Genomic DNA, 20,198 nt, shown 5'->3' on the forward strand with positions numbered 1-20,198 from the left:
AAAGTGCGCCTGCTAATGCGAGGCATAAAGGAGGAACTTTTCGCTGGCCTTGTGCGAAACCCTCCTACGACTGTGTCCGAGTTCATACGTAAGGCCACAATTATGGAGCGCATGCTTCGGCAGCGGTTGTCGCAGTATGAGCGTCAGATGGCCATGTCCGCTGCGTGCTCGCTTGTACCAGGCGGTGATAACAGGGAGGTCTTCACGGAACTCATACGGCAAGTTGTACGTGAAGAACTTCGGAAATTTCATGCAGCGTCCCCTTCCGGTAGCGCTGCTCTTACGGACATCGTTCGTAATGAAATCAGGCAGTTCGTTCACTCCTCACAACCATCGCAAGTCGAACCTCCCCCGCTTTCATACGTGGAAGCCCTACGCGTCTCTACGCCGTCAACGGCACATCTTGCTCATCCACCTGCTGGGACCCCAGACACTTTCCAAGTCCAGCGCATTGCCTGCCTCCTATGCCGATTTTCGTTCTGGTCCGCGGAAGTCCACCGTCTGGCGTGCACCCGACAATCGTCCTTTGTGCCACCATTGTGGCGAAGTTGGACACATGTATCGCGACTGTTACGACCGGCGAATAGGCCTACGCAGACTCCACCCAGATGCACATTGTCCACGCTGTGGTGAACGCCTACAAGAAATTGCGGATTACTTGGAAGGTAGTCATCACGCTCCTGTCCCGCCGCGACGACGGTCACGGTCACCGTCATCCCGTTCGTCCACATGAACGCAACGTGCCCGACCCGCCTTTGGGTCCCCTGGTGTCAGTGGCGCAAGCCCACGCCGGGGAAACTGAAAACGGCGATCTCCGTAGGTGATTGATTAATATGTGGAATTCAACGTCCCAAAACCACCATATGATTATGAGAGACGCCGAATTGGAGGGCCCTGGAAATTTCGACCACCTGGGGTTCTTTAACGTGCACCCAAATGTGAGCACACGGGCCTACAACAATTCCGCCTCCATCGGAAATGCAGCCGCCACAGCCGGAGACCTCCGTAGGTTAGACCGCTGTCATGCGAATCGACAAATACCTCTGCCGCTGCCTTACGACGTGCCGTTAAAGCCTGTTTGTGAAACCGCCAACGGAACGTCCGCTGCCATTACTGTTTCCGTCGACTGTTATCCGGTGACTGCGCTTGTCGACACGGGAGCTGATTACTCGGTAATCAGTGCTTCATTGGCCACCCGTCTACACAAGGTGCTGACAACGTGGGACGGCCCTCAACTAATCACCGCTTGAGGACACCTCGTATCCCCTATAGGAAGGTGCACCGCCAGGCTTGAGATTTGGGTGTCAGCTTTTGTAGCATCTTTCCTTGTACTGCCCAATTGTTCTCGGCTGGTCATTTCGGGCATGGATTTTCTGCAAGTGTATGGAGCGGTAATTTATCTGCGTGATTTGTTCGTCAGTTTTGTTAACTGTGTTTCTCCAGATTCTGACATCGAGAACGAACATCGTGGCGTGGCCTTACGCGTATTCGATGATTGCGTCACGTTGCCAACTCGCAGTAGCATCTTCGTGCTTGTTGAGTGTCTACGGGAGCAGTCGATTACGAGCATCGCCGAAAGTAACGTGACGTTATTACTTGATTGGGAAGTGGCCATTGCTCGAAGTCTCGTTCAACTCCGAAATGGCCAGACAACGATTTTAGTTACGAACTGAGGTGGCGAACACAAGCTTTTTGGAAACGCACAATCATAGCTTACTTGGAAGCAAAGGATGATTCGGATGCCTTCGCTTTGATTACGACGATCTCGGCTGTGAACAGCTGCGATACTGACGTCACTAGTCGCCTCAAAGTTAATCGCCAATTAGAAGAACTTAAGAGGGCAAGGCTCCTCAGTCTCCTCTCATACTTTAGTGACTGTTTGGCCACTACTTGGAAAGTCCGGCAGACACGACTAATGAAGCACAGAATTATCACTGAGCCCAACGTGCAACCCGTGCGCCAACATGCTTACCGCGTGTTGCAGAAGGAGCAAGATGCTATCCGTCATCAAGTGAAACAAATGCTGGACGACGACGTAATTCAACCATCGACTAGTCCTTGGGCGTCACCAGTTGTTCTGGTTAAAAACAAAGATGGTTCATTGCGATTATGCGATGACTACCGCAAACTGAACAAGATAATGAAAAAAGGCGTGTATCCGCTTCCTCGTATTGATGACTCCTTGGATCGCTTGTGGCACGCCCGTTACTTCTCTTCCATAGATCTCCGTAGCGGATATTGGCAGATTGAAGTAGATGAACGGGACCAAGAAAAAACAGCGTTTATTACTTCGGGCTGTCTCTATGAATTTAAGTTCTCCTTTTTGGCCTGTGCTCCGCTCCAGCCACGTTCCAACGAATGATGGACACATTTTTATGTGGCTTGAAGTGCAACTCTTGTTTAGTGTATTTAGACGACGTATTCGTATTTTCTACGGTTTTTGAACAGCACATTGAGTGGCTTGAGGCGGTTTTTCTGGCCATTCGCACTGCCGGCCTCTTTCTGAAACCGAAAAATTGTTATTTTGGATATGAGGATCTTAAATTGCTTGACCACATTGTCAGCAGCAGTGGTGTTCGCTCCGATCCTGACAAGGCTATGACAATTGCTTTGTTCCCGATCCCGAAAACAAAGCATGATGTACGCCGCTTTCTGGGACTTTGTGCTTATTACCGCCGCTTCGTGCTAAACTTTTAGAAAATCGACGACCCTCTACAACAACTCGTCAAGGATGACGTCGCCTTCGTCTGGAGCCCCAAACAATCCGGCCCTTTCCGCGACCTTCAACAACGCCTACAAACGCCACCGATCCTTGGTCACTTCGACACCGAAGTAGACACAGAAGTCCGCACTGACGCAAGCAACCTTGGCCTCGCAGCTATTCTCGTGCAATATGAAAATGGTGGGGAACGCGTCATCGCCTACGCTAGCCGCACGTTGTCATCTGTGGAGAAGAACTACTCGACAACTGAAAAGGATTGTCTGACATTCTTGACATTCTGTCTGCGTCAGTGGTGGTCACTGACGATTCGGAAGGGGCGCCCGTACAAGTATGGGCCATAACGAAATTCAGGTCCTACTTGTACGGGCGCCCCTTCATAATCGTCAGTGACCACCACTCTCTCTGCTGGCTAGCGAATCTGAAAGATCCTTCGAGCCGTTTTGCAAGATGGAGCCTTGTTACAAGAATTCGATACAACGATGGTTTACAAGTCTGGCCAGAAACACACTGACGCTGACTGTCTTTCCCGCGCACTCATCGAGGTCGCTGAAGAAGACAATGATGAAGACTTCAGCTGCCTTGCTATTCTCGCATCAATAAACGTGGCTGAGCAGCAACGCGAATACTTAGAATTACAACCACTGATCGAATACCTTGAGGGACGTCGCCCACTACCCCCACGTCAGTTCGCGCGTGACTTGTCATATTTCTGTCTACGCCAAGGCATCCTCTACAAGCGCAAATTTCATTCAACGAAAACTGTTTACCTCTTCGTCGTTCCTGCTGCTCTCCGCAATGATATTTTGCGTGCTTGTCACGACGAGCCATCGTCGGGGCATCTTGACTTCGTGCTTACTCTGGCGCGGATCAAGGACAAATACTACTGGCGCAAACTTACGAGAACCGTCCGGCAGTACGTCAAGACATGCACAGCTTGTCAGCGCCGCAAAATTTCAACGACGAAACCAGCCGGTCTGCTTCAGCCTTTGCGACCCCCTCACGCACCTTTCGAAAAAGTCGGGATAAGTTTACTCGGCTCATTTCCGAATTCTACGGCTGGTAACCGCTGGATTGTGGTTGCCACCGACTACTTGACCAGATACTGCGAAACACAAGCCGCCAAGCGAGCAACTGCTTCAGAGGTGGCTGACTTTTTCATCAAAAACATTGTTCTCCGCCGCGAAGCTCCCGCTGTCGTCATCCCAGATTGTGGTACTGCTTTTACGGCACAGTTCCTCCGACAGATCCTGTTGCTGAGCGGCACGACGCACCAAACAGCAACTGCGTACTACCCGCAGACTAACGGGTTAACCGAACGCCTTAAAAACGATTGCAGATATGCTTTCAAAGCATGTCGCCAAGGATCAAAAGAATTAAGATGAACCCTTCCTGTATATAACATTTGCCTACAATGCGGCTTTGCAGGAAACCACCGGTTTTACTGCTTTCCGTCTGGTGTACGGCCGCGACGTCACCACAATGCTTGACACCGTGCTGCAACCAATTCTGCCGGACACGATTACCCCGGACGCAGATGTATCAGCGTGCCGAAGACACCCGGCAGCTGGCACGCTTTCACATTTTATCACGGCAAAATCAAGATGCTTGCCGGTACAAAACCCACACAGAGCAGTAATATACAAACCCGGTGATCTTGTCTGGGTTTGGGCTCCTATACGTCAACGTGGACGCTCAGAAAAATTGTTATGTCGGTACTTCGGACCCCACCAAGTTCATCACCGCCTCGCCGAAGTGAACTACGAAGTTGTCCCAGCAGACACGTCACACCATTCTCGCAGGCCATGCTCCTCGGATATGGTTCACGTCTCCCGGATGAAGCCGTACTATTCGAGTTGACTGCAAGTCAAGAACTTTGTGATGTGGCAATAGCCTTCAAGACAATTGTACATTACTTTCTTGCTTCTTTATTTTGCATCAGGTCCTTTTTCTTTTCAATGGACACAGACATTTCTGACTACCTTTTGTCGTTTTTCGGAGCCGCCTCAATCATATGATGCTTCTTATTTTTTTTTTCTTTGGGGAGAGGGTCATGCCGCGCTGTGTGGGTGGCGGAAGACGAGAGAGAAGTGAATGGCAGCTGTGGCTGAGTAAACAGTCCTCCACTTCGAGTTCCTGCCTAGCGTTTACTCTCGCGACATTATATTGAGGACGCACGACCCATGGAGCTTAGCCCATACCTGCTCTCTCAAATATGTTCCACCGGCCATGGTTAATACGGTAACAGGACAATCGAGTGACGCCATAAGGAACTTGGCCCCTTAAAGGGGCCCTGCTGCCAGGCGTAGCGGTTGTCCACCTCTAAAATCCTGAGAGGCTTCTTCATCCCTTCTTCCAAGGATAGACCGCTTCAAGTGACACAGACAGCTAGGTAACGGAGCTCTACTCCGACGGCTTCGAGGAGGACTACACACTCGTCATGAGCCGCAATGCAAAAAGGAGACTACTACGAACATCGTCGACGGCGAGTTTATTCACCGTGCAGGCCACCGCACAGCGTTGTCCACATACTATACTCTTCATGGCTGTGGACCCTTCAGCCAACCAACAGTGGCTTAAAAGGCAAGTCCTCTCTGCATACCTCGAAGGACTCGCTTCAAATGAAAATAAAGACGTCCAGATCAACTCACGGAAGAATGTTCTGGCAGTTGATGTTCTACACCATAGTGCGCTGCAAAGCCTACAGAACATCTCGGAAATCGACTGTCACAGGTAAATCAGTGATCCCCACTGACTGTAAGGGCAGTGTTGGCGTCAGTTATGACGTGGAAATTTCCATTTCCGCTGACGACTTTCCAATCTTGATAAAGCCAACTACAGACGGCATCCTCAAAAAGCACATCACAAGGCTTGGTCAGACACGTTGCCTGAAGATTGTTTTTGAGGGAGACAGTCTCCACGCCAAAGTTGGCCACGTTCACCACCAGGTCCGTCCATACATACCGAAGCCCCTGCAATGCTACAGATGCTTCAATATTGGACATGTAAAAGGAGTATGTATTAGCAGTCGCTTGTGCATGCGATGTGCCGAACTTGATTCAGAAGAAACCTGCCACGCAACTGTGTTCAAATGCTCTAACGGCCACGGCGCTCATGAAGCGTCGTCTAAAGATTTCCCGCGAGGGCGAAATGAACGCGTGGTGCTGAAGCGCATGGTGCGCGACAATTCAACGCACAGAGAAGCCGCTGCTACTGTCAGGCGACGTCGGCGTCACCACAGAAGATCATCAAGAAACGTGGCATCTGCCGACAGACACACACCATCTTAAACAAGAACAACCGACCCCCCCTCATCAAGCTCTTCGAAGACGGATACACCAAAAACACAATCAGGGTCAACACTTCCACCTCGTGAAGAGTGGCCATCCCTTCCACAAACACAGCCTGTTTCAGAGGTGCATCGAATCGCGCAACCTAGATGCCATCATGAACCACTGATGAAAATAACATGTTGCAGACCCTTATGAGCGCAATGCGCATGCTCCTAAGCAACATGAACACCCCGTCAGCGCAGAGCGCACTCTAGGTGCTAGACACTTAGAGTCCGGTGCTTGCAGCTCTAAGGTAAAACTATGGTCCGTGACATATTACCCTTTTGAGAGGAGGTCAAGAACGCATCTTTCCATCAGTGGAATGCCAGAGGACTTAGGGCGCGTATTTCGAGTTTCGGCAATATGTATGCACGAACCAGTTTTCCCAAATTGCGATTTGTGAACCGAACCTTTCAGATCACATGAGACTGTCTGAATATGAGTGTTTTATGTCTTTTACCCACGGAGACCACAGAAAGATTGTTGTGTTCATACGGCGCGACTTAACTTATGTTCATCACCCTGTACCCCTAACAAAGAAAACCAGTACGTTTGCCTAATAGTAAAAAACAAGAAGACCACATTCTTAATCAATGGAGCCTACTTACCTCCATCAAGTCGTCTAGACCATGAGCGCTTGCGCGGAATTTCGAATTCAGCTCTCCAGCCATGGGTGATAACTGGCGACTTCAATGCTCACCACCACCTAAGGGAAAGCTCCAGGGTCAACACTAGAGGTAGACAGCTGGTGTCTTTCGCGTCTGAATGTGAACTTATCCTCGTGAAAGACGGCAGCCCTACTTTTCTGCACGGATCAGCCTATAGCAGTTGCCTGGACCTCACTTTCGTCTCACGCTCGTTCGCCAGCAGAGCACACTGGTTATCTGATTTGGAAACAAGGGGTAGTGACCAAATTCCAACATACCTGAAGATTGACGGCTTTCCAAGTCTCAAGTCCTCCAGAGCCGTCCAGTGCACCGATTGGCAAAAATAAATACAAGTTAATAATGGAAGACTATGTTGGCGGCTCACCCTTAAACCTAGAGGACGCAATAAATAGTGCCCTACAGTCCACCACGCGTTCGCTTCTCGTGGGCTCCTCTTACAGTGATAGGGACATTGATCTCGAGAAACTCCGAGCAATTTGTCGTTGTGCGGAACGACGTTATAGACGCAAGAAGTCACTTGATAATCTGAGAGTGGCCAGACGAACACAAAAAATACAGCGTCACATGAACAAGTTGAATAAGCAACGACGGGCATCCTTTTGCGAGTCTTAGGATCCCAGAAAGCCTCTGTCACTAATCTGGAGAACTGTCCGGGGTCTTCGTTCAACCATTACTAAGCGCTACCCATTAAAATTTCTTGCACTTCACTTACACTGCGAAGAGATTGATGTCGCAGACTTTTTCTGTCGAAGGACTGCCTGCGGGGCAAATTCCACTGGAACACAGACGCCCGACTTTTCTGTATCCTCACGTGATCCCCAAATGAAGTGTTTGTTTTCAATGGATGAACTAAAGGCAGCGCGTGCTTTGTGTAGACGTTCTTCAGCGCCAGGACCTGATGGCATCACTTACCGTGATGCCATCAGGTCCTGTGCTCTGTGTCAACTAGGAGATCAAGATCGGAAGGCACTTTTGCTGCTGTGCAACGACTCTGGGCAGAATGCTACAGGAATGGAGGTCAAGTCACCTGATTCCATTTCTCAAAGCCGGCAAGTCACTTTTCGACGTTTCCTCTTACCGCCCGATTGCTCTCGCAAGCTGTGTGGGAAAAGTTATGGAAAAGATAATTTTAACGCGTCTGGAATGGTACTTAGAGTTCTACAAAATATATCCAGAAGCCATGTCCAGGTTCAGACGAGGCCGCTCATCAATTGACAATGTAGTTGACTTGGCGACATATGTAGAGCACCAGAAGGCCTGCAAACGGTTATCTGCTGCTCTGTTTCTTGACGTTAAAGGGACATACGACAACGTCACCCACGAAGCCATATTCAGCGCATTAGAAGGAGTGGGACTCGGTGGCAGGTTATATACGTGCGTTCAGAGCTACCTACAGAATAGATCATTTCACGTGCAGGCAGAGAATGGCCCGACGCCTGAGTATTACTGTAGCCGAGGAGTCACGCAAGGCGGAGTGTTAAGCCCGAAGCTGCCCAACACTCATTGGTCTAGTTGGCAAGCAACCAAGCAGTGTACGACTTTCCATTTATGCTGATGACATCTGTGTTTGGACATCAGGTGTGACTCGACTTCAACTTCGCGCTCGACTTCAGAAGGCAGCATCAGTGACATCACAACACCTACGCAAACAAGGGCTCGAAATCGCAAGTGGAAAGTGTGCAGTCGTGGCTTTCACCAGAAAGCCAATGTCCGCTTACGGCATATCAATTAACGGGCAGTTGGTGTCATGCAGCCAGAGTCACAGGTTCTTTGGAGTCGTAATCGACCGAAACCTGTCTTGGACCCCACAAGTAAATAACGTGAAAAAGTGGCTGACTACCAATTGTCACCTGTTCAGGTTTCTGCCTGGAAAAGTTGGGGAATGTCTGTCGAGTTTATGTTACAGCTGTACAAGGTAATATTTATTGGATTCCTGTGGTACAACCTACCTGTTATATCTAACACGTGCAAAACGAACCTGCGCACAATCCAAAATATTCGAGCCCAGGCGCTTAGGATATGCCTTGGTTTACCCCGCTGCGCATCGACAGCTGAAACAATTGCCATTGCACAGGACTACTTGATCATGATGCACATCCCCCAAGAAACGATGCGTACGTACCTCAGGCAACATGCTAGGAATTGTTTCTACCACCTCGCGAACCTCGCTACTGAGAGGCCCTACACGAAATTTAGTGCAATTGTCTGTGCACAGCGCGTGTCGTTTACGTCAGGTTTTACACCTGCTGAGAAACTGGTGTATCCTCCGTGGTGCCTGACACTTCCACAAGTACGTCCTTGAATTCCAGGAATACAGAAAAAATCAAAATTACCTTCATCAGTCCTAAAGCAATTGAGCTTGCACCTACTGCACGAAATGTACAATAACCACGTGCACATATACACCGATGGTTAAATTACAGCGTCTGGTTCTGGCGGTGCGGTGGTGATTATAGCGAGAGAAATCACTCTGCGAATCAAGCTGTCACACGTCACTACGTCTACCGCGGCAGAACTGGCGGCTTTGCGCGGTGCGCTAGAGTACATCAAATCCCAGAGACCGATCCGACTCGAAACTTGCCCTACAGACCATGCAGTCAGTTCTTCGACGAGGTTGCTATGAACAGTTAACACGTCACAAAAACAGGCCACGAGGTCAAGTTTTGGTGGCCACCTGGCCATTGTGGGATCAGTGGCAATGATTCTGCAGGCAACGCGACTAGCACATCGCACCAAGAAGAGCACACTCTTTCGATTCCTTTGTCAAGGACTGACGCTGCAGAGCAACTTCGTCACCTGGCACGTAGCCTGGGTCTGCTGGAGTGGAACACCCCAAGCATGAGACATACGAGGCTCTACCAAATAAAACCTCGACTTGAACTTTGGCCTCCATCCGGACGTCGTTGACGTGAAGCTTTGCTTCGTTGTCACCTTTGGTTGGGGGTTGCCTTCGCGAAAGCATATACAACCCTCATCGGATTGACCTACATTGCAGAAGGCGACGTCTGCTGCACCAAAGAAGACATCGACCGTTTGATACGCCATTGCCCTCAACTTGCCTTTGAAAGACCGAAGCTTTCGGACGTATTGCGACAATTGGACGATCGGCCACTCTCTATGCAGATGGTACTGCAACACCGTCCTCGGCTTTCATCGGCTCAAAAAGCAGTCAAAGCTGTGTTGTGCTTTTTGAGGACTACAGGCCTACGTGACCACCTTTAACTTTTGTGTAGTGCCACCGCTGCATACGCGTCAGCCCATTGACTGACAATCCTTTTTTTTTCTCTCTTTCTCTTCTCTTTCCTCTCTCTCTCTCATCTTTGTGACCCTCTTCGCATTCCCCCAGTGTAGAATAGGAAACCGGGCATGTGCCCGGTTAACCACCCTGCCTTCTCTCTTGTTGTTCATCTCCCCCATAAAGGGGCCCTGCAACACTTTTTGAGCATGGTCAGAAAACGCTTCTGATTGGTAGAAGAGGCTCCCAGCGACACACTAGCCATATATATTACACAGCGCGCGGCCTGGAATTCACAATAAATAATGAATGTCAGTGAAAAATGGCTTTATTTTCTCTCGAAAAACAGCGGAATTTGCCCAAAAATTACACGTGACTGCCAGCACACTACTGCCAGCACACTAGCCTAATACCCATCAGGGCATTGATACTGAAATTTTTTGGGTAGTATACACTTAAAAAAAATGTGCCCAGCTGGGAGGAATCGGGGAAGGATGAGCCCGGTCTGCTTCGGTGACCTCACTCAAACCAGTTTCTACGGGAGCAAATACAATCGTTTTCCATTATTCTTCTCCGGTGATCACCAGACAAAGGAAATTGAAAGGAAACGATGCCAGTCACCTGATTATGCTCCCGCTGTTCCTCCTGAAATGCTTTCGCGCATCGCTTTTGCCTCGGTAGATGCTCCCAAATCGCTCCGGGTCTTCGCAACACTGGCATTTATTGGCTATTCGAGGAGTGACGTAGGCAGCCTGGCCGCCAGGAGGCCGTTCCTCACAAACCAACATGGCGTAGACCGAGCCGGTGCAGGGAGCATTGTGTGAAGCGCTCGGCAGCGTTGGAGAAAAGGAAAGCGTTCTGAGCACCTCTTGGATATTACAAGCGACAAGCAGCAACGAAGGTTATCAAGGACAGAAGGGAGTTGTGTGAACGGTAATCGGGTGACGGTTCCGGGCAGTGAACGACACATTTGATCTTGCGAGTGTTGAGGGACCCGGCGGTTGCTGGTGCGGCAAAAAAGGCGAGTGAGCTCTCCTTGAATTACCTGTGTTATCTTTGTCAGTTAGTGCTGAGATTGGATAACGTTAGTGTTGCATAGCTAGCGGCTCAGCCACGGCAAGCATACGCAGACAACCGCAGACTAGGGCAACGAGATGAACGTTTATTCTTTCGCGCTAGCTTCGTTTGTAGCTTCACCTACGAAGCAGGGAGAGGGGGAAAAAGAAGGGCGGGAACGGCTATCGCTTCAGTCATCGACGAAACACGAAGGGGGGACGTAGAAGTGGGAGAGTTCAGTTCGCAACACTCCTCTCTTTTTAAAAAGAGGAACCGTTGTACCTGCTCGCGTTGTCTGGTAGAACGCTGAAGCACTGGTTCCACATTTGGGGCCGCCGCTAGTGTAGAACCGGCCTGTGGCATGGTTGGCACCGGATGGTCGTGAGGGCTTGCGGTAGTGAGCGCTTCTAGTGGCAGTACGGAGGCGCTTGTAGTTGAGGGTCGCGGCGATCGTTTCGGCATAATGGACATATTAGACTGATAATGATGCAGAGCCTGGCAATGCGGCGGACTGCAATGCTTATCGAGGGCGCACTTGGTCAACGTGGCGTCTGACTACAAAATGAGGAGTTTGGACGGTCACCATTCGGGATACTGAAGTGGACTGCACACGCCCTGGTGTCGACGTTTCTCCGACACCGTAGTTCCGCACGTACACGTTGCTTTCCATGGAGACCACCCAGTCATCTGCTGCCAGCGGCGAGTCTGCAACAGTTGAGGGAAAACACGCATGCAATCGCGAACGTAACTGGAACCCTAGCAGCAATTCTGACGGAGATTTCCCCGTCTTCTGTGGTGTTCTCCTGTAGTTGAACAGGAGCCGCACAAGGTTGTCCTCCAAGTTACCCTCCCTCATCTTCCGAATTCCATCCTTTATTGTACGCACTGCTCGTTCAGCCGCTCTATTAGACTGTGGATGAAAAGGTGCTGTTTTCAGATGCATTATGTTGTTCTTTGCCACGAACGTAGCAAAATCCTGCCAAGAAAACTGTGTCTCATTATCCGAAACAATGGTTCGCGGGACGCCGAATCGACTGAACATGGCGCGCAGACAGGTGATTGTGCTTGTTGCTGTGGCATGATTTACTGGCACGGCTTCTTTCCACTTGGTATGGGCATCTATTGCAACTAGAATCACCTTGCCGGCAACGGGTCCGGCAAAATCGACATGTAGCCGCGACCATTTTTCATTCGTTTTCGGCCATTTTATTGGTGGTGCCACTGCCGGCATTGGCATGTTTTGGGCACAATTCGTGCAGCCGGCTGAAAACGCTTCAATATCGCAGTCTAGTCATGGCCACCAAAATTTTGACCTTGCCACTGCTTTCATTCCTGACGAACCTTAGTCGGTCTCGTGCAAGTTTCGAAAGTCGGTCCCGCGCTTTTTCCGGTATTACTACGCGATGCCCTCAGTACATTAGACCATGGGCTACGGACAGTTCTAGTTAACGGTCGAAAAACAGCCGCATCGTTTCCTCAAGCTGTTTTGCACTTTTGAGCCAACCATGTAATATACGATTCTTTACCGCTGTTACTGTGGGGTCTGTGGCCGATAGCTGCTGCAGCTCCCGTGTTGTGATAACGCCATCGTCAAAGTTATCCAGAGCGAGGACATATTCCGGTGGCTCAACCACGTCATCAGCCTCCGTAGACCACAGTGGCAGCTTGCTCAGGGCGTCCGCGTTGAGCAACTGTCTTCCCGTCGTGTATGGCTGCTTGTAGCGGTAGCCACCCAAGTACAGTTTCCAGCGCGGGATACGTGCTGCAGCCAGGGGGGGGCGTCGGGTGGTCGGATTGCAACAAGCTCAAGAGGGGCTGGGGGTCTGCCACGAGAGTGAATTGGCGACGTAGAAGGTAATCACGAAACTTAGTGACACCGAACACTAAAGCAAGGGCTTCTCTTTCCAGCTGAGAGTAATTTTTCTCGGCGGCCATCAGTGTAAGGGACCGGAACCCAATGGGTTTTGGCATGCCATTACTCGCATGAAAAAGTGCCGCGCCCACACCGTAAGGGGAAGCATCACAATTGAGCTTCAACTCTTTCAACAGGTCAAAATGAACAAGAACCTGAGCTTGTCTTTTGGCTGTCTTTTGCTTTCTCAAAGGCAGCTTTTTGTTGCCGCCCCCACTGCAATACTGTGCCCTTCTCCAAAAGTGTGTTGACTGGAAAAAGTAGAGTGGACATATTTGGAAGACATTCGGCATAAAACGTCAGCATTCCTAAAAAGGAATGCAGCTCAGCCACGTTCTGTGGGCGAGGTGCCTGAGCAATCGTTTCCAAATTTTACTCTGTGGGATGAAGACCCTCTGTGTATCCGATGGCCGAGATATTTGACATAAGGCTGTCTAAAGCTGCACTTATCAGACCTTAGGTTAACTCCGTGTTCACGGAACCGTTGCAACACACTCTTCAGGCGTTCACTCCCATTGCCACGAGCCTCCGAAACCGGTACATCAAGGTAAGCCTGAACCCCTGGCAACCCTGATAGCATTGCATCCATTTTCCTTTGAAAAATAGCCGGAGCAGAGAATATTCCTAAGGGAAGCCTATTATACGAAAACAAGCCACTGTGCGTGCTAATGACGCATAGCTTCTTGGCGGCTTCATCCAAAAGAACTTGATTATAAGCATCTCGCAAATCAAGAATGCTAAAATTCTCCCCGCCGTTAAGAGGTGCAAACATGTCTTCAATCACGGGGAAAGGGTACTGCTCAACTGTACAGGCTGGATTTAGGGTGGCTTTGAAGTCACCACAAACTCTAACAGTTCCGTCTTTCTTAAGTACCGGCACGATGGAGTTGGCCCAATCGGAGTGTTGGACTGAAGAAAGTATACCCATGGCTACCAGCCTGTCCAGCTTTTGCGTCATCCTGTCCCTTAGAGCGTAAGGTATGGATCTTGCCTTACAGAATTCCGGCCCCGCTCCCTCTTTAAGCTGCAATTAGGCTGGAGGCCCCTTGATTGGGCCAAGATTTTTGAAGAAGACGTCGTGGTAGCCGTCGACAATATTGCGAACTGCCCCAGCAGGTTCTGGCGTTGAGTGTAGCAAGTCTTGTGCCAACGGCTGCAAAACTGAAACCCCCACTCTGTAGAGCAAGGAAATCAGATCCCGGCCACATAGGTTAGGTCCCGAGCAGTTCAGTGCAATAAGACGGCAGTAAACTGAGACGGTCCTGTATTGCACACAAAGTTGCAATTTCCCCATCACTGGGAGTGGTCCAACGTAGCATGAAATCTTCGCCTGAGAAGGTTTAAGCGCTGGCCACTGTTCGCGATGCTTGTCAAACACGTTTTTGGAAATTACGCAGACAGGCAAGCCAGTACCTACTGGTATTGTAAGTTGTACGCCATTCCATGAAAAACTGTGCCTTATCGGTGGCTCGAGGCGACTTTTTCACGTAGAAAGTAAGAACCATATAACTGTCTCGCCCTTATCGTCGTCTTCAGTTAGGCTTCTTCGAGAGTCAAAGCTCTTCCCTCCACCACATGCGTTGCGACGCGGCTCTTACTGGCGGGGGTGCGGCATATCTTTGCGAGATGCCCATGACGACCGCAGCGATAACACCTTTCTCTAATCCAACGACAGCTGATGCTATCGTGTTTGATGCTTCCGCATCTATCACAATGCTGTGCCGCGTGCCGAGTCGGAGATGTTTTAACAGTGTTGGCCTCAGACGCGCTTAGCTTAAGCAAGGGCATAGCGTTTGAGGTCATGCTTTCGGCACCATTTTCAGCTGCTTCGACACACAGTGCCAATGCTTCGGCCTCTTCAAGCGTTAAATCTATTTTTTTGCCAACATCTGTTTCTTGAGTGCCCCAGAGCGTACGCCACAGACAATGCGATCCCGCAGCACTCGGTCAAGAGTCGTGCCAACTGCAGTTGTCTGCTATTCGGTGAATAGCAACGAGAAACACGCTAACACTTTCGCCTGGCAGTTGTGAGCGATTGAAGAACGTGTAGCTTTCCGTTATCTTGTGCTTCTTAGGGTCATAATATTCATTCAAGCTCTGAACAACTTCCTTTCATGTCAGTTTATTTGGTGCACGTTGGGCTTCCCAGCCGGCTAGCCCCTCGACCACCTTGCTAGACAACGCCAAAACTAGGAGTGATCACTTCTTAGCCGAGTCCGTTACATTGTTCACCTCGAAATACGCTTCTGCTCTGGCGAGGTAACGCTTCCACTTATCTCTCGTTTCTTCGTAATCCGGCAACTGCAAGGAGGCCACCGTTGTGGTTCCTCGTCCGCCTGACGCCAGGACTCGTAGGCCGTCAGGTACCGTGGGTAGCGAAAAACGACTTCGTCGCCACTGTTACATAGCTAGCGGCTCAGCCACGGCAAGCATACGCAGACAACCGCAGACTAGGGCAACGAGATGACCGTTTATTCTCTCGTGCTAGCTTCTTTTGTAGCTTCACCTACGAACCAGGGAGAGGGAGAAAAGGGGGGCGGGAACGGCTATCGCTTCAGCCATCGACAGAAACATGAAGGGGGAAAGGGGGCCTTAGAAGTGGGAGAGTTCAGTTCGCAACAGTTGGCTTGATAAACCAAACATTTGGCTAATTTCACAAGACGTCAGTGAATAATCAGCGGAATTTCGATAATTCGTTGTTTGCACTACGCGTATTTTTCTTTAACATAGCTTCGGTAAACCAAGACGAAGAAGTAACCCAGTTGGTACTGATTAATTATGGCGTATATGTAGCGCACAAAAGGTGAACACCCAAGCGCTTGAGATTGTTCACTTTCTTGTACTCGTCCTTTTTTGCGCAGCATTTACATCAAAAGAACTTCGGTGAATTGAATCAAGTCGCTTTAATATTTGTAGCACTGATTAGATATGCAAAAACAGAAAATATCGTAGTTTTAGGTCGATTCTATCAAACAATAATAATTGTTATAGATAAACATAACTGGTTAAAAGATATTTTTGGTCTTGTCAGTACACATAAACTGTACCGCTTGTCCGCTTTCCATATCAATAATCACCAGGTCGAGGTCTACCACTGCGCAAAAATTATTTCGATAGAATATGTAGGCTGAACTAATAAAACTTAAATAACTAAAATCAGTGTCGATTTTTATATCGAAAATCTGGCATATATATATATATATATATATATATATATATATATATATATATATATATATATATATATATATATGTGTGTGTGTGTTAGATTTTCGAGCTTCATCCTAAAAGAAATAGCTGCGTATATCAAATATAAAGTCCTGCCTATTTCTAACTCATTTGCCACTTAAGCTTTCTTCGAAACTTTCTCGACTGCTGTTTCAAATAGTTCCAATATGACAGCAATTATATGAACACTCAATCGCAGAGTAAAAGGCGTCAGAATCAATATATACATACATGAATATATATATATATATATATATATATATATATATATATATATATATATATATATATATATATATATATATATATATATATATATATATATATAGAGGCGTGGTGGTTGAGTGGCCGTAGCGTTGCATATAGTCCAGTAGATCCTCCGAGAGTGGTGACAACGTGGTTTATTTCGACGTTTCGGCCTAGAGTCTGGTCTTCAGGATGAAGCCAGTACTACAACCACAATTAACGTTACCTCACAATGAGATCAGTACCATAGCAGTACATACGCGTTGTATATCGCTTTGTTAAAAAAAAGAGAAAGCCTGCACGACATTCTCATTTGATGGATCGCTGATATTACGGCTCCAATGGCCCTCTCGCAAAGCTGTTTCAAAACTTTGCGTGGCTGTGTAATAAAACTTATGACATCCTCAGAAAATATACCTCTTTGATTCCTACTAGAATACTTATTTTTATTCGTTATATTCGTAGGGTAAACGCTGCAGATATGGCTTTTTCTAATGCTCTCGCATTAAAAAAAAACTAGTGCCTATGTCAACAACTAAGTTGTATATAAGCTGTCAGTCTGCTGTCCGTGTATGACAGGCTACCACAGCCCCGCAGACCATGGCCCGTTGATTACGTGTATGTGCCCTACGTGTATGAAAGAAATAGTTTGAAGATATAGGTCACCGCAATTTCGTGTTATTGATGCTATTAACAGTCATATTCATCGAACGCTTTTACCCTCTCATACGAATTTCCTTCTATACCAAGTCAAAGAAGCGATCATGAAAGCACCCAGACGTAGGTACCCTGATAGATATGATAAAATAAAGCCAGATGTTCCCTCCCCCTGCCCCCGCCCCCCAAACAAAACCGCTCAGGATTTATAAGCTCTTTTTAGAGCTTAACATCAGAGCCCTCTTTGCTCAAACACAGCTCCGGTGGTTCTATATTTAACGGTAGGCTACGTTGTCATCAGGCGATTTTAAGCGTTGAACACGCACGCTAGCTACACTGGAAAAGAACCCCTGTCACACAGTAAAAAGAAAGTATTTCAATGCTTTTAATTAGTAGTGCGACTAAAAGACTTTCAACTGCAAGTGAATACGATATAAACCGAGGGGCGTCATTCACGTTACAGGTAATTGGGTACGACATAATTCCCCAGAGTTTGTAGTTCCACCTTTTAATTTTCTCTTGTAAATTTTTGCTAAGATCAGCCACACACTTCAAATAGTTAAAGCGAATATATGAACACCACACAAACAGCAGATCTACAACTTAGCTACCATGCTTTAGGAAGTGAATTGTAAACTGTCTTATGTGGGCTTGCCTTTTCTTTACTAACTTGGCTTACACAATGGCCCTGTTGGTCTTCGCACGGCCACTCACCGTAAAGAGTATCGATCGATAGTGGTTGCGGCGATTGAACTATAATGAAGAGGCTATGCTAGAGGACCGCAAAATGCACAACGTAGTGCCCGGTAAAAGTTTCCCAATACATTAAATTTTTTGGAGCCCTCCACTGCGGCGATTCTTAAAACCTTAATTTCTTTGTGACGTCAAACCTTGTGCATCTGCTGGGCCAACTATCTTCACAGCTAAGGCAAAAGTAATTTTGACTTTTACCCGTTCGTTTATTTCCTGGATGTAAGCTTTAGGTGATTGCGGCTGAAAAATTTCCTCTTAACGTTGATTCATGAGGTTATTTGTGGACCTCTAAATCTAAGTTCGCGGGTGTTCAATGGGCTGAATCGCCCAACTCTAAACGCGCCTCCCTCGCCAGAGAATCAAACTCACTTAGTATTTTCCACAACGTAACATCTTTATCGGTATGATATAGCACGGTTGATGACAGTAGTAACCAGACAGCCACTTACGGTGAACAGCTTCTCCCACGCTACGACAGCGTCGCACGTCATGAGCTTGCCGATCTTGGCCTGCAACACGGCCATGATGCCTTTGGTCATTATGCGGAAGTGCGTCAGCGTGATGCCCACGTGAGGCTTGTGTACCCGAGCGTTCTTGCGGATGAGTGCCTCCAGCATCTCTACGTCGTCGCAGTTTTCTACCATGGCGGTGAGTTGGTGGCCGACGGCACATGCGTGAATCCTGAAGGACATGTCCTCGGGCAGCGACTTGGTGGGTTTTCCGCGGAAGCGCGGGAAGAGGTGTACGGCGTCTGGCTCCTTGGCTAAGAACGCCTGCAAAATGAGCACGCCGTAGTCACGGTTGTTGTCGCACAGGCTTCGCCAAGTCTTTTTCAGCAGCCGATTCTCTGTCGGAGTCAAACCAGTGCGCGGATTCATCGTTTCTTTCGACACACGGTGGCCCATGGCATGAAAACGATACGTCTTCTTCTTCTGCTTCATTTCGTGAATGGTTCTTGTCGATAATGATTATTGTTTCTATTAATAGTGGAACGCACCCGGTACGTTTGATTGACGACGACATGGGTGAAACTTTTAAGGAGGAACTTAATGCATGAATCAAGTCTCTTCATTTATTTTACAACAAAATCTGCGATGAGATAGCAACAAGAGTTGATTCTGGCCCCGTAGTGTACCGCCGCCATCACCTGTGTTCGTAACTAATGTAGCATGAAATAAAAAAACGGTATAAATAACCATTTTTCAAGGACAGAGTAAACATCGAACACAGGTCCTCTGCTGGGACGCCCAGTAGTCTACCACACAGCTACGCTGGGGTTTTTTCTCCTTTATTACGTGACTTTTGTACCAAACACATAATACAAGTGACACTGGTAAGAAAGTATCATTTTTACAATATTTACATGATGACTTGACTATCAACCATAGTGGTGCTGGTTTTGTTAGGCTGAAAATTGCTCACGCACACCAGCGGCTCCAGTCGTCGAAGCCATACTGGTGGCTCCGGTGCCGCTTTATATATCTCAAGAAACCAGTGAATGTTTTCTCTGAAATAGACACATGCCGACCGTGCATCCTTATCAAAGTGGCAACCTGCCATTCTCGCTCTCCATATGCAATGGAGGCCCATGAGCATAACTGCATCAAAAAGAGCCCCGTATTCGTTCTCTACAGTGATAAATTTAATGACACGCGAGTACATTGGGAATTCTTTTTTCACTGATCTCTACAAGACATACCGAAAATAGACCCCTTCCCAACGATGAAAAAAAACATAGTCTACAGTTTCTGGCCGCTTACAAATAAAACAACGCATACCCCAAGGCCGAAAGCACCCCTTTTTTTGCAAAAACGTTTTAACAGGCAGTGCCCACTATACAGTTAAAAAAAATGTTTTGGCTCCGGGCATGACTTGCATCCTTTTCACCCGCTTCAAAACATCTCTATCTGGGCCTCCACTGAATCAAGATCGGTACATTGGCACTGGAGAAACCCTATCACATAACGTAAAATAAATTTCTTTTCTTCTAACAGCAGGCAGATACTGTCATAAAAAACGTACAGCGAAAAAGTTTACACTGAACACGATTTCTTTATAAAAACCCCCGATCCTTTCCTCATAAAGTTCGGTTGAAACAACATATTCAGGAAGTGCTCTAGCTAGTCTGAATTGACATAGTGTGCGTAAAAACGAGTCTGTCGCATCTCTAAAAAACAAAACCGGTTAACTAGTTGATGTAAGAAGAGGCGACGGGTGAAGACCCCCGTCTTTCACCCGTCGAAACAACTTTGAACGACTAAATTGTTCCCATTCAGAAGCCCACATAAATGTCGCAACTATTCTGAGGAGTTTTTGCGCATTAGTCTGTGAGCGATGTTTGACCTGCCTAACATACCACAGCTTGCTGACTAAATACGGGTTGCAAATAGTG

At 48.0% G+C, this 20,198-nt stretch overlaps 1 protein-coding gene across 1 annotated transcript; it reads right to left on the minus strand.

Annotated features, from left to right (window-relative positions):
- Positions 1-18,201: 18,201 nt before the first annotated feature.
- Positions 18,202-18,684, minus strand: LOC142765693 (globin C, coelomic-like). Its single transcript, XM_075867143.1, has one exon. It carries the CDS (start codon positions 18,682-18,684, stop codon positions 18,202-18,204), a length of 483 nt encoding a protein of 160 aa, XP_075723258.1.
- Between the last annotated feature and the right edge of the window lie 1,514 nt (positions 18,685-20,198).

This window comes from Rhipicephalus microplus, chromosome 1 (assembly GCF_043290135.1).
Source record: "Rhipicephalus microplus isolate Deutch F79 chromosome 1, USDA_Rmic, whole genome shotgun sequence".
Lineage (NCBI taxonomy): Eukaryota > Metazoa > Arthropoda > Arachnida > Ixodida > Ixodidae > Rhipicephalus > Rhipicephalus microplus.